This window comes from Brassica napus, chromosome A3, assembly GCF_020379485.1.
Source record: "Brassica napus cultivar Da-Ae chromosome A3, Da-Ae, whole genome shotgun sequence".
NCBI classification, from domain to species: Eukaryota; Viridiplantae; Streptophyta; class Magnoliopsida; order Brassicales; family Brassicaceae; genus Brassica; species Brassica napus.
Genome location: NC_063436.1, coordinates 19696370 through 19707794, shown reverse-complemented (window position 1 = coordinate 19707794; position 11425 = coordinate 19696370). Strand labels below are relative to the sequence as shown.

General features: G+C 33.9%; 2 protein-coding genes across 3 annotated transcripts; one reads left to right on the top strand and one right to left on the bottom strand.

Annotated features, from left to right (window-relative positions):
- Positions 1 to 4648: 4648 nt before the first annotated feature.
- Positions 4649 to 5575, bottom strand: LOC106423495 (non-specific lipid transfer protein GPI-anchored 20). The gene is made up of 2 exons (XM_022716588.2): positions 5146 to 5575; positions 4649 to 5045 (listed from the first exon to the last, which is right to left on the bottom strand). The coding sequence occupies exons 1-2, from the start codon at positions 5504 to 5506 to the stop codon at positions 4789 to 4791; spliced, it is 618 nt and encodes a 205-aa protein (XP_022572309.1). The 5' UTR covers positions 5507 to 5575; the 3' UTR covers positions 4649 to 4788.
- A 608-nt stretch (positions 5576 to 6183) lies between these two features.
- On the top strand, positions 6184 to 7467 carry LOC106423457 (non-specific lipid transfer protein GPI-anchored 5). Of its 2 annotated transcripts, none has more exons than XM_048776564.1 (3): positions 6184 to 6882; positions 6973 to 7020; positions 7122 to 7467. In XM_048776564.1, exons 1-3 carry the CDS (start codon positions 6576 to 6578, stop codon positions 7253 to 7255), a joined length of 489 nt encoding a protein of 162 aa, XP_048632521.1. In that variant the 5' UTR covers positions 6184 to 6575; the 3' UTR covers positions 7256 to 7467. The 2 variants fall into 2 exon arrangements, with proteins under 2 accessions (XP_048632521.1, XP_013719691.2); XM_013864237.3 differs by having other exon boundaries at positions 7116 to 7467.
- Positions 7468 to 11425: the final 3958 nt, after the last annotated feature.

Below are 11425 nucleotides of genomic sequence, written 5' to 3'. Positions count from 1 at the left end.
GCGGCTGTTCTTAAGGAATGCTTGGAGGAGTGGGACATCAAAAGGGTCTTCTGCATCACAGTAGATAATGCAACCGCAAACAGCAATGCCATGGAAATCTTTAAAGCAGATTTCATTGAAGTTAATGGAGAAGAATCAGTGGTGCTTAATGGGGATTATCTACATGTAAGGTGTGCAACTCACATTATAAATCTAATTGTGAGAAATGGATTGCAAGAAGTTGACAAGAGTGTTGCCGCTATTCGGAATGGGATTCAGTTTGTGAGGCCTTCTACGCCAAGGCTAAAGTCATTCCAGCTTCGTGTTGACATAGAGAAGATAACAAGAGGAAGCCTACCCCTGGATTGCAAAACAAGGTGGAATTCAACATTTCTTATGTTGAATAGAGCTATGGACTTCAAGCTGGCGTTTGATAAGATGATGGCTGAGGACAAGCCGTATAATGACTACTTCCAAGAGAGAGTTGATGGAAAGAAAAGGCACGGACCACCTGCCAAAGATGACTGGGAAGTAATAGACAGGTAACAGACTCGTCAGTTGTGTTTATTAACTTCATTGTCACATTCTTAATACTCTCTTGCTAAATTTATTTACTATACTTGTTTCAGGTTTATTAACTTCCTTGTCATATTCTACCAGTCAACTCTTGTTCTATCAGCTACCAATTCAAGTTGCTCATACAAGTGTTACAATGAGATAGTCAGCATTCAGTCAGCCCTCATTGCAATGACGTGCCAAGGACATGATGAAGAGTTGAAGAAGAAAGCCACAGCGATGATGACCAAGTTAGGAAAGTATTGGGATCCTTTTGGTGAAGGAACTGAGATGAATAGGATGGTGATAGTGGCTAGTGTGTTCGATCCGAGGAACAAGATGAAGTTTGCTCAGCTTTGTTTTGATCAGTTATATGGAAAAGATAGTTTCAAGGCTAAGCAGATGCATGATTCAATCATGAGCATTCTGAAGAAGTTGTTTGATCAATACAACACTAGGCTTACAAGTTCTCTAAACAGATCAGCTACTGCATCGTCGAGTACTTCTCAGTCACATGAAGTTGGATCATCCTCTTCCTCTCAGTCTCAGCCACAACCTCGACACTCATGTAGAATGGACTTCTCTGCTCGTTTATGCTTTCAAAAAATGGATGCAGTCTACAAAGAGATGGTACAAGAAACAGGATTTCAAGAATCAGCAACAGAGCTAGAGCTATACTTGGCAGAAAATGTGGAGAGTCCGAAAGTTTTTTCAGGCACAGAGTATGATGTTCTGTCATGGTGGAAGGTTAATGCTCAGAAATATCCTGTTCTTTCACAAGTAGCGAAGGATGTGCTAGCAATGCAAATTTCAAGTGTTGCGTCCGAGTCTGCATTCAGCACAAGTGGTCGCATTTTGGATTCAACTCAGAGTTGTTTAACACATTACACTATTGAAGTGTTAATGTGTACAGAGCAATGGTTGAAGTGTGAGATACGAATGAATAACCGAGGATCAATTACCATTGAACAACTTCTCGAAGACATTGAAGACCAAGATGAACTCGAAAGAGGTAACTCTAACTTCTAACTATCTTTGAGTTTTTGTTTACGTCTGTTAATATGTTTGAGTTCATGTTTATAATTTAAAACTTCTAATCATTTAACTGCAGAATTTGGAGAAATCAATTTGGAAGAAGAATGAGTCTGCAACTCTGCATTATTGGTATTTGGTAACATGTAAGTTGATACTTACCTTGTTTAAGTTCTATTTCAATTTCCCATTTCTGAGCTGTGACTTGTGAAATTGTGATATACGCATGATAAGTTTTTGAATTAGTTTCTATCTTTGTTGCAGTTTTTGAAGTATTTCATCGGATCACAAGTCATCAAGAACTTGTTTTAGTGTCTTTGATTGTGTTATGTAATCGGATTAGACTTTAAGCGTTAAGATTGTGTTGTTTTTTTTTATTTCGGGTAACTTTTTTTTGAAACTTTTGCATTTCGGATAATTAATGGTTTTTTAATTATGTATCCAAACCGAACCGGAACCGACAAGAACCGAACCGGAACCAAACCAAAAAAATTAAAAGACCTATTGGATCCTAAATTTTAGAACCGAAATATCCGGAACCGATCGGTTCTTACCCGGAACCGAACCGAATACCCGAATGCCCAGGACGAGTGTGTATGTATAATTGCAACGTCACAAAATATTTTGTGTGTTTACAAAGATACTTTCATTCAAAAAATGGAATAAATAGTGTATAGTTTTAGAAGTAACAGATTTTATATTATCATTAATTAGAATTGTATTGTATATGTTTCGTAATTCTTTATTTTAGGTGAATAATATTATTTTTCCATAAATAATAAACAAACATTTATGTAGACATATTAAAAGAAAATATAATAAAAATCAAAATATTATCCATAAATAATATAAATTATGAAGTACATTTCTCGATAAAAAAAAGCAAATTCATTTCTCGATATCAATATGCGCAAGTTTACCGTTTGAATAATAAAGAAAGTTTTTAATATTTGTCTTAATTATAAATCTTGTCCAATGGTAAACTAAATCGATAAAATTTAATTATTTCAACTTGTGCAAGTAATCCATATTGTGAATAAGTGATTTGCATATTTAATGATTTCAACTTGCGCAAATAATCTATATTAGAAAGGTAAGTTATTAAAAACAAATTTTGTCAATAAGTTATTTGCATATTTAATGATTTCAACTTAATCAATATTAAATGTGTATTGTCAAAAAATGATTTGCATATGATATGATTTTAACTTGCACAAGTAATCCAAATTAGAAAGATAAGTTATTAAAAACAAACAACCTAATTAGAAACATTAAAATATTTTGTAAGCAATATAATAAATATGATATCAACATGCGCAAGTTTACCGTTTGAATAATAAGGAAAGTTTTTAATATTTGTCTTAATTCTAAATCTTGCCCAATGGTAAACTAAATCGATAAAATTTAATAATTTCAACGTGTGCAAGTAATCCATATTATGAATAAGTGATTTGCATATTTAATGATTTCAACTTGCGCAAGTAATCTATATTAGAAAGGTAAGTTATTAAAAACAAATTTTGTCAATAAGTTATTTGTATATTTAATGATTTCAACTTGCGCAAGTAATCCATATTAGAAAGGTAAGTTATTAAAAACAAACAACCTAATTAGTAGGGATGGACACTTTACCCGATATCTGAAGTGGCACCCGAACCCGATCCGAAAAACCCGAACTGAAATCCGAACCGAAGTAGCAAAATACCCGAACGGGTATTGAATAAGGAGAGATTGGATACCCGAACCCGAACGGATAATACCCGAACCCGAATGGATATCCGAAGATAACCGAACATATGTATAATTAACCTTATATTTTTAGTTTACATCTCTCATTTTATATAAAATATTTATATTGATACTACACATACTTTAAGTTCATATGATATACATACAATTACGAAAAAAATGATTTGCTACTCACTTAAAATGCATGTCAAGTTTTTTATTTAAAAATTAACAAAAAGTTACATCCGAAATTTAAAAAAAATAACTAAATTAATGCCTTTTTAGTTTTAAAATGTTATGTCCAAATCTATTAACTATTCAATCTATTAAAAATAAAAAATTAGTTAAATGAAAGTTATATTTTTAAATATAAGAAACTTGAGAAATGAAAATTTTAATTTTTTTATTTAAAATCTAAATATCTGAACCAGATCCGAAATAACCGAATCCGAACTAAAAATACCCGAACCCGTCCCGAAGTACAGAAATACCCGAACGGGTTCTACACCTCTATACTGAAATACCCAAAAATCTGAAATACCCGACCTGAACGGGTACCCAAGGCTAAACTAAATCGATAATTATTATCTCCTAGCTATATATGGGCTTAACGAAATCGACAATAGTTTTGGGCTTATCTACATAAGCGATTGATTAAAGTAAATGAAAAAGAAAAATTCAAAAAAACCAGCCAATAGAATTATAACGTTTTTTCTGAGAAGCTCTATATGAGTGCCACCTCAGCAGAAATCACTAAAGTGACTTCTCTTTTAATGTATAGGGGGATTAACAATGTTAGATTGTTGTGAGCAAGAAGAGGAAAATTAAAAAAAAAAAGTAAAAATGGTAGGAAATAATGTTATATAATTTAATCGATAATTAACAATTCTGTAACGTGGCTGACAAGTTTGCCCTTTTCCTTTAAGGGTATATTTAATCTAAAATTTGAGCTGATTTGATTTTTAATGAAGTTTTAGATGATTTTAAGGAATTGCATAAAATAAAATGATTTTTGTTAAACAACTCTACAATATCAGCTAAAACCATGGAATTTGAGTTTTATTTTTTTTAACTAAGAAACTCCACCCAAACAGTCTAAAATCACTTGAAAACTTTAAAAGTCCACAACTTAAAATATTTTCAATAACAATGAATTTTATAGTACTTTATAAAATGTCAAATTCAATAACACTGGATTTTAAATGAGTTTTTTAAATTCATGTTTCAGTAACAGTGAATTTGTCATTTTAACATAAATCACCTAAAACTCTCAATTGAATACATTCCCTTTACATTCTTATTTAGTTTAGAATGAACATTGAGCATCACGAAAATGATAAATTACTTCAGACAGTATACAAAGTAAAAATTCTCACACAATTACAAAATATACACAAGCTTATTCCACAAAGAAATGACCAATAAATGGTTTGAGAGATGCATAAATCAAATCACATGAGGATGAAGACAGAGAAAATTAAAGAAACAATGAAATCAGTAGAATTTGAGAGCTACGAGGCTGACAACAAGGAAGAGAAGGGATGGTGAGAGAGCGTAGGAGGACGAAGGAGTAACAGATGGTCGACTGGTGCTTCCTCCATCATCAGACGTAGGAGCAGCACCGTCCACGGTTGGTGTAAAAGGTCTGGTTGTATCAGACTGTGGTGTCTGAGCTGCTGGAGTAGGCTCTGGAACAACTGGAGTTGTTGCTGGACTTGGAGACATGGCCGGTCCAAATGTACCAGCAGGTCCTATTCCAAAAAAAAAAAGAAAAAAACTCTTATCAATTTATAGTCCAAGCCAACTAATTACGTTATTAGTTGAGAGATGATGATGTTATTGATTCTTTACCAGGAGCAGCAGCTGGAGCAATGTTGGCGTTGCATTGAAGAGGAACTCTAGGCATGTTACAAGCACGTGGAAGAGAGACTGCGGTTGTACGGTTAATCGGAATATTAAAAGGAACACTTCCGGTGACAATAAGACAGAGACAGCCCATTCCTCCCGTAGTTAAAGACCTCAACGAGTTACAACAATCAGAGGAAGGTGAAGTTCCGTTGGTACTGCTGTTAGTTAAAATGCTCATACAAGGACCCACGGTGGTCATCATAGACGGCGTACATTGGCTAAGCGGCGGTTGCTGGCTGCGAACCGGCAAAGCTAGCACTGCGAGTAAGGCCACGACAATGGTTATAACCGGGATCTTCGACATTGTTGATCGATTAAAGCTTTGTTTGTTGTTCTTTTGAGGTTTGTGTTTGAAGTGGATTGTGATGAAGAAGTGGGATTTGATTTATAAGTAGACAAAAGTGGAGGGAACGAAGGAAGTGTGTGTAGGTCAACTCCTATAACTAACTATGTTTTTTTTTCTTTATTATAGTCGTTAGTTAGTGAGATGGCAAATGGGATGCGTACACGTGTATAGCGTGTAGTAGGTAGCTGCCTAATTCGTCTCGTGATTGTATTAGATGAACCACTCTCCCCCACGGTTGGTTCTGTTACGGTAAGCCAGACCTCAAATGAAATTCCTTTAACTTTAAGCCCAATAACATCCTCTTGAGTGAAGACGAAATGTTCAGCTTACATTCATTTTGGAAAAATGTGAACGATTGAACACTTGTCATTCATTCATGCCTACTATTTTTTTCTTGTTTCAGTTAATTTTTTATTCTGGTCTTCTTAGTATTATTCTTTACGGTCGACCATGGGACTTTCCTTTAACTTGAAAACACGGCAACCTCAAGACTAGAATAGTTCACGACTTTGAACCATATGCTCTTCTAGAGACTAGAACGTCCAAATACTTGTAAAAGATGATGTCCTAAACTGAGACTTTTCGACACCTATTAAGCCAAGTCAAACAAAAATACAAGAAATGGGCTCAAAAAAAAATTAAAAACTATTAAGAATACAAAACAATCACTGTATTATACCTTAAAACAAATAATCACGGAAGTAGTTCAACAACGCAGCCTAAGACCGTCACCAAATACCTCTGACCCAGAACAAACGGTACCAGTTATGTTCACAACACAACACTTCGTATCCGAACAGATAAAATACTCAACAGAAACCGTTAGAAAAGTAGTAAAAAGTTGGCCACCAAAATCAAGTCATCACCTCTTGTCAATTGTCATTTTCAAGTTTCAACTCCTTCAATTCCCTATTTATATCCATCATCAAGACTCCACAAATCCAATCAAACAAACACAAATCAACCCAACAAAAGTTAAAAAAACTCAAAAGGATTCTCTTCAAAAACATCTCTCAAGAAAACAGGAATGGGTTTAATGTTGCTTACAATTTTCATGGCTGTGATGCCTTCTACAAGAGTCTCTGCTCAGTCAAGTTGCACGAGCGTGTTGATCAGCATGGCACCATGTCTCAACTACATAACCGGAAACACTACCTCTCCTTCTCAGCAATGCTGCAGCCAGTTGAGTAGCGTAGTTCAGTCTTCTCCTGACTGTTTGTGTCAAGCCCTCAATGGTGGAAGATCTCAGCTTGGGCTCAACATTAACCAAACACAGGCTCTTGCTTTGCCAAGGGCTTGTAATGTTCAGACTCCTCCTATCAGTCGCTGTAACGGTAAGAATTTTCAAAAGAAAAGCACTTATGAAGATTGTTCCAAACCAAACACTGGCGAATCTTATGGAGTATGATTACATTTTTTTGCAGGTGGTGGTTCTAATGCTGACTCTCCTGCAGATTCACCAAAATCTTCAGGTAAATGACTTTAAACAGATGTAATGAAAAAAACATCAAACTCAATATATTAATTTATGTTATCTAAATGAATCCATCTTGGGGGTCTTTGTTAGGACCAGGAAATGGATCGAAAACCGTACCAGTAGGAGAAGGAGATGGATCATCGTCTGATGGAAGCTCTATCAAGTTCTCATATCCTCTTCTTGCCTTCCTTATTGCGGCTTCCTACATGGCAGTCTTCTTGAAATACTGATTTTCCCCTATCCACGTTTCTCCTGAAACCGATTAAGCTTTTATGCCACCTAGATTGCATTCTTTATTTGTTCACATTTTGTTGTGATTAAGTATGATCTATAATTTTATGTTCTGTCAATCCCTACTACTCTCCGGTGATATTGTTTGTAGCAACGGAGAACATCTTGGATCTCTTTACCTTTTACAATAAATATTATTTTTTGGAACACATTCTGAAGAACAGAACATCAGCTCTCTGAATAAATATTGGTTTAGATGGTCGATGTAGGTATGGGTAAAAAATATGAAATCCGAGATCTGAACGAAAGACCTGAATCTGAGATGTAAAGTTAGTTAGGTTTGGGAGTTTTTTTTGTTAAATATTTAGTTTGGGGGGTTTTTACCCAAAACAACTTAATTGAGGGGTTTTAACGTTAAAAATCTAATTTTATAGGTTGTATAAAATATATTCGGACCCAGATGTTATTAACCAAGTCCGAATAGGTACCCAAAAAAAAAAAACGACCCAAACATTCTGATACTATCTAAAAATATTCAAAACCTAAATAAATACCTCAAATATTTGATTTTTTTTATCTCTTATCTAAAAACATGTATTCAAAACCTAATAGATGCCTCAAATACTCAGTTTCATGTTAATGATAACTAAAATAAATAAATACTAGAACCCAAAGTGTTATAACCTGAATCTGAAATAAGTACTGTTACAAAACATGGTTTGGCATGAGTTACAAAAAACTATATGAACGCAAAGTTATTAACCGAATCCGATCTATATTTAAATAATATCCAAATGGGACCTAAGCGACTTTATCAAGAAATCCAAAAACTCTAAAAAATCGACTCTGACCCAAACGGATATCCGAACACCTAAATAGGCATAGTAGAAATCAAAGTGTTCTGGGTTCAAACTCAAGAACAAGAAATGGTATAAACAAAAAGATATCCTAAAGGGACCTAAGATCTTGTGCAACTTTAACATGAAAGAGAACATACTTCCAAATAGGATTTACTAACATGAGGCCTAGTGTGAGATAAGCTCAAAGAGCTGGATATAGGAGTTCAAGGCAATGTATGCGATGAGAAGAAACCTACAGAAGGCAAAACGTATCTACCTAAGCACCCTGTATATGTACCGTCACATATCAAAGGTTTAGAAGCCTTATTGTTTGAACCAAATACCGCAGTCTGCAGATAATAAAAGTATATGATATAATTTTGCGGTCGACCTGAATATGTTTTGTTCGTTCTAATATTTTTGCTTCCCTGGATCTACACAAATACGTAACTGACATGGCGGCATCTATTATACAGAATAGACTTTATACGTTTCAGATGGATTTTGTAACGTACATTGAAAATTATGATTTTTGTAACGTCATACTCATAGTGTTCTATGTGTACATATTTACGAAATTTTGTGCAAACAAAAAAAGAGTTAAAAGTCTGAGAAGTACATGTCAAAGACCACGCATGCGTCTTGAACAGAAGTCATGCATAGTATCGTCAAAATGATATGTTTCACATTTCAGGTCCTATCAATCTTAAATGTGTGAAATTCATACTCAATTACTTGCATATATAACTTTTAAAAAGGTTTCGTCTACATATACAATCCTTGAACTTTGCATAAATTCCAATTATTTTTTAATCTGTGCGTTTACTAAAAATTGTTCACACGAGGTTTGCGTAACTGCGTTAAGCTATCTATTAAATTTAAATATTTTTATTAGTGATTCAGGTAGATTGAGACATATAAAAATGGGATTTTGCACTAGATAGCAAAATTGTACACGTAAATTAGGTAACAGGTAAAGAGACTGTGTATTTTGCAGTAATACCTAAAGTGTCCCTATAGACATAACAAAATCAAATAGAACGACCACTGACACGTATGAAGCAAAAAAATAACGGGACTCTTGCACATATCGAAAATATCAATAATGCAAACAATCTTGAAACTTCTGATAATGCAAAGAATCGGGAATTCACTTATATAGATATGCACCCTATTGCAACCTATTGCACATATATCCGGTTACTAATAGTAAAACTCGGATTAGATAAATGTAATCATGCTATAATTGCAGCCTATTGACACATATACGCGTATCTCTAGCTCTTGCCTTCTTTAATAAGATACTTCTAACATTCAAGCTCCGTTATTTGACAGGGAACCGGTACCATCTTCCAACATGGATAGTATTTTGATTGATATATCAAGATGAACAGGATACCATGGTCCTATGGCGTCGAGCACTCCTCATATCACTTTCAGCGATTGGACAACATGTTGTAAAATATCTTCCTATTAATCACATTTCTTACAAACAATTTGTAAAATATCTCACAACCCTTCTCTCTTCAATTATTAGAGCTACATCCGGTTTCAATATCTTATATCATCATTTTAAATGAATGTATCCGGTTTCAAAACGTTGATTGCGTTTGGAAACAATTTCAATATAATATATTTTTTTTGGCATCACTCCTAGTAGCAGGTAACACATACGTAACGAAGAAGTTGTGGCTAGAGGAGAGAATTGGCAACTCAAGACAAAATTGACATGGTTCTCCAATTATTTAAAAGAAATGCACACTTCTGCAATTACCTCCTCCAATTTTTATTTCTAGCTAAATTGGCCTTTTCTATTCCGGATGCAAGTTAATACTAACCGTACCAGACTTTTTTTTTATTATTCCAACCAACTTTGACTATAAAACAACACCAACTTGCAAATACTCCATACAAGTACAAGATCCGTGATTTTTATATAACCGCATGTGTAGGAATCAAGAACTTCGTTGGAAATGGTAAGTCATTATACATAAGTTGCCAAGTTTTATTATTTTCGCATTTTCTCTCCGATAGTGGTACTACTCCCTCCCTCTGTTTCACAATAAATAATGTTTTACATCAATGCAAAAAAATTAAAAAATTATTTTTTTCTAAAAAATAATTCTAAAATATAATTTAAAAATCATTCAATCAATTACATAAATAACTATAATATCTAATTGGCTATACAATTTTCAATAAAATTAAAAATAACATAAAAATATCAAAACATTATCTATTATGAAACAACAAAAATCTTTTAAAATACATCTATTATAAAACGGAGGAAGTAATATTAGTCAGTTTCATTGATGTGTCCTTGTCATTTAAAAAACAAACTCCCATGTTGATTTGAATAAAATATGGGAGTCTAACCCAATTGATGGTAGACACATAAACACATCAAACCTTTAATTGTGTTTGTTACACACTTGTTTTGTTTTTAATTATAACAATTCGAATAGATTGGGACCAAATAAACCACCTCTCAATTGCAAAAATATTGGATCTATTGGCGTAATTAAATACATAATACATCCAAAAATGAGTAAGTTCATTGTGTTAGTCGTCGTGTGGTTCCGCCTCTTCGAACCATTATTACCTGTCTCATTGTTTTTTTTTACTTTGTGTGTAAAAGATAGATGATGGGACATACTGATATGAGCTTATGTGGTCCCCAACTCTTAGTGCTGAGGATTATTGCTGGGACCGCCCATCTACAATTCTTAACAATTATTGTGGGATCCTTTATCCTGACAACAAAAGAGAGATTAGATTCTGATCTCACGGACGGTCACGATGATACGATGGATTGTGTTCACGAGCCATGACAGGATGACACGACTCATGATGCTTCCTTAATTATTCCCTACTGTTTACTTTACACTATTAGAGTAAAAATGGATGATTACCAAGCTTTGCAAAAACAAAACACTGCTACGATTCATGATTTTTTGTCCGTGAACTGTGATTGGTAATTCAATTATTTTTATTAAGTTTGTTCCATTAGTTTAATATTGCAGAACACAGCACGTATGTAATCAATTTTTTTATTGTTAATTATGTAATTAATAGTTCTACTCTAGAATGATACAGTATATGTCAAAAAGTTTACGTTTTAGACAGCAAGTGTGTGATGGACTATATATTACTTATCCGTGACAGTGTGTGTACAATGTCCACCCAAAGAGACTAGCCAGCGATGAAAGCGAAAGAGATCAGTTAAGATTGTGAAATATATTCGTACTTATGATCGCATAGGTGATCTTTTGTTTAGATGATTTGATTTTACGAAATGAAGTAAAAGTTCTTCATCATCATCTTGATTTG

Excerpts from the sequence above, each read along its gene's own strand:
- LOC106423457 (XM_013864237.3), top strand. The coding sequence starts at position 6,576 with ATGGGTTTAATGTTGCTTACAATTTTCATGGCTGTGATGCCTTCTACA. Across the intron at positions 6,883-6,972 it reads TCCTATCAGTCGCTGTAACG|GTGGTGGTTCTAATGCTGAC; the intron begins GTAAGAATTTTC and ends ATTTTTTTGCAG. Across the intron at positions 7,021-7,115 it reads AGATTCACCAAAATCTTCAG|GACCAGGAAATGGATCGAAA; the intron begins GTAAATGACTTT and ends GGTCTTTGTTAG.
- LOC106423495 (XM_022716588.2), bottom strand. The coding sequence starts at position 5,506 with ATGTCGAAGATCCCGGTTATAACCATTGTCGTGGCCTTACTCGCAGTG. Across the intron at positions 5,046-5,145 it reads TGCTCCAGCTGCTGCTCCTG|GACCTGCTGGTACATTTGGA; the intron begins GTAAAGAATCAA and ends TTTTTGGAATAG.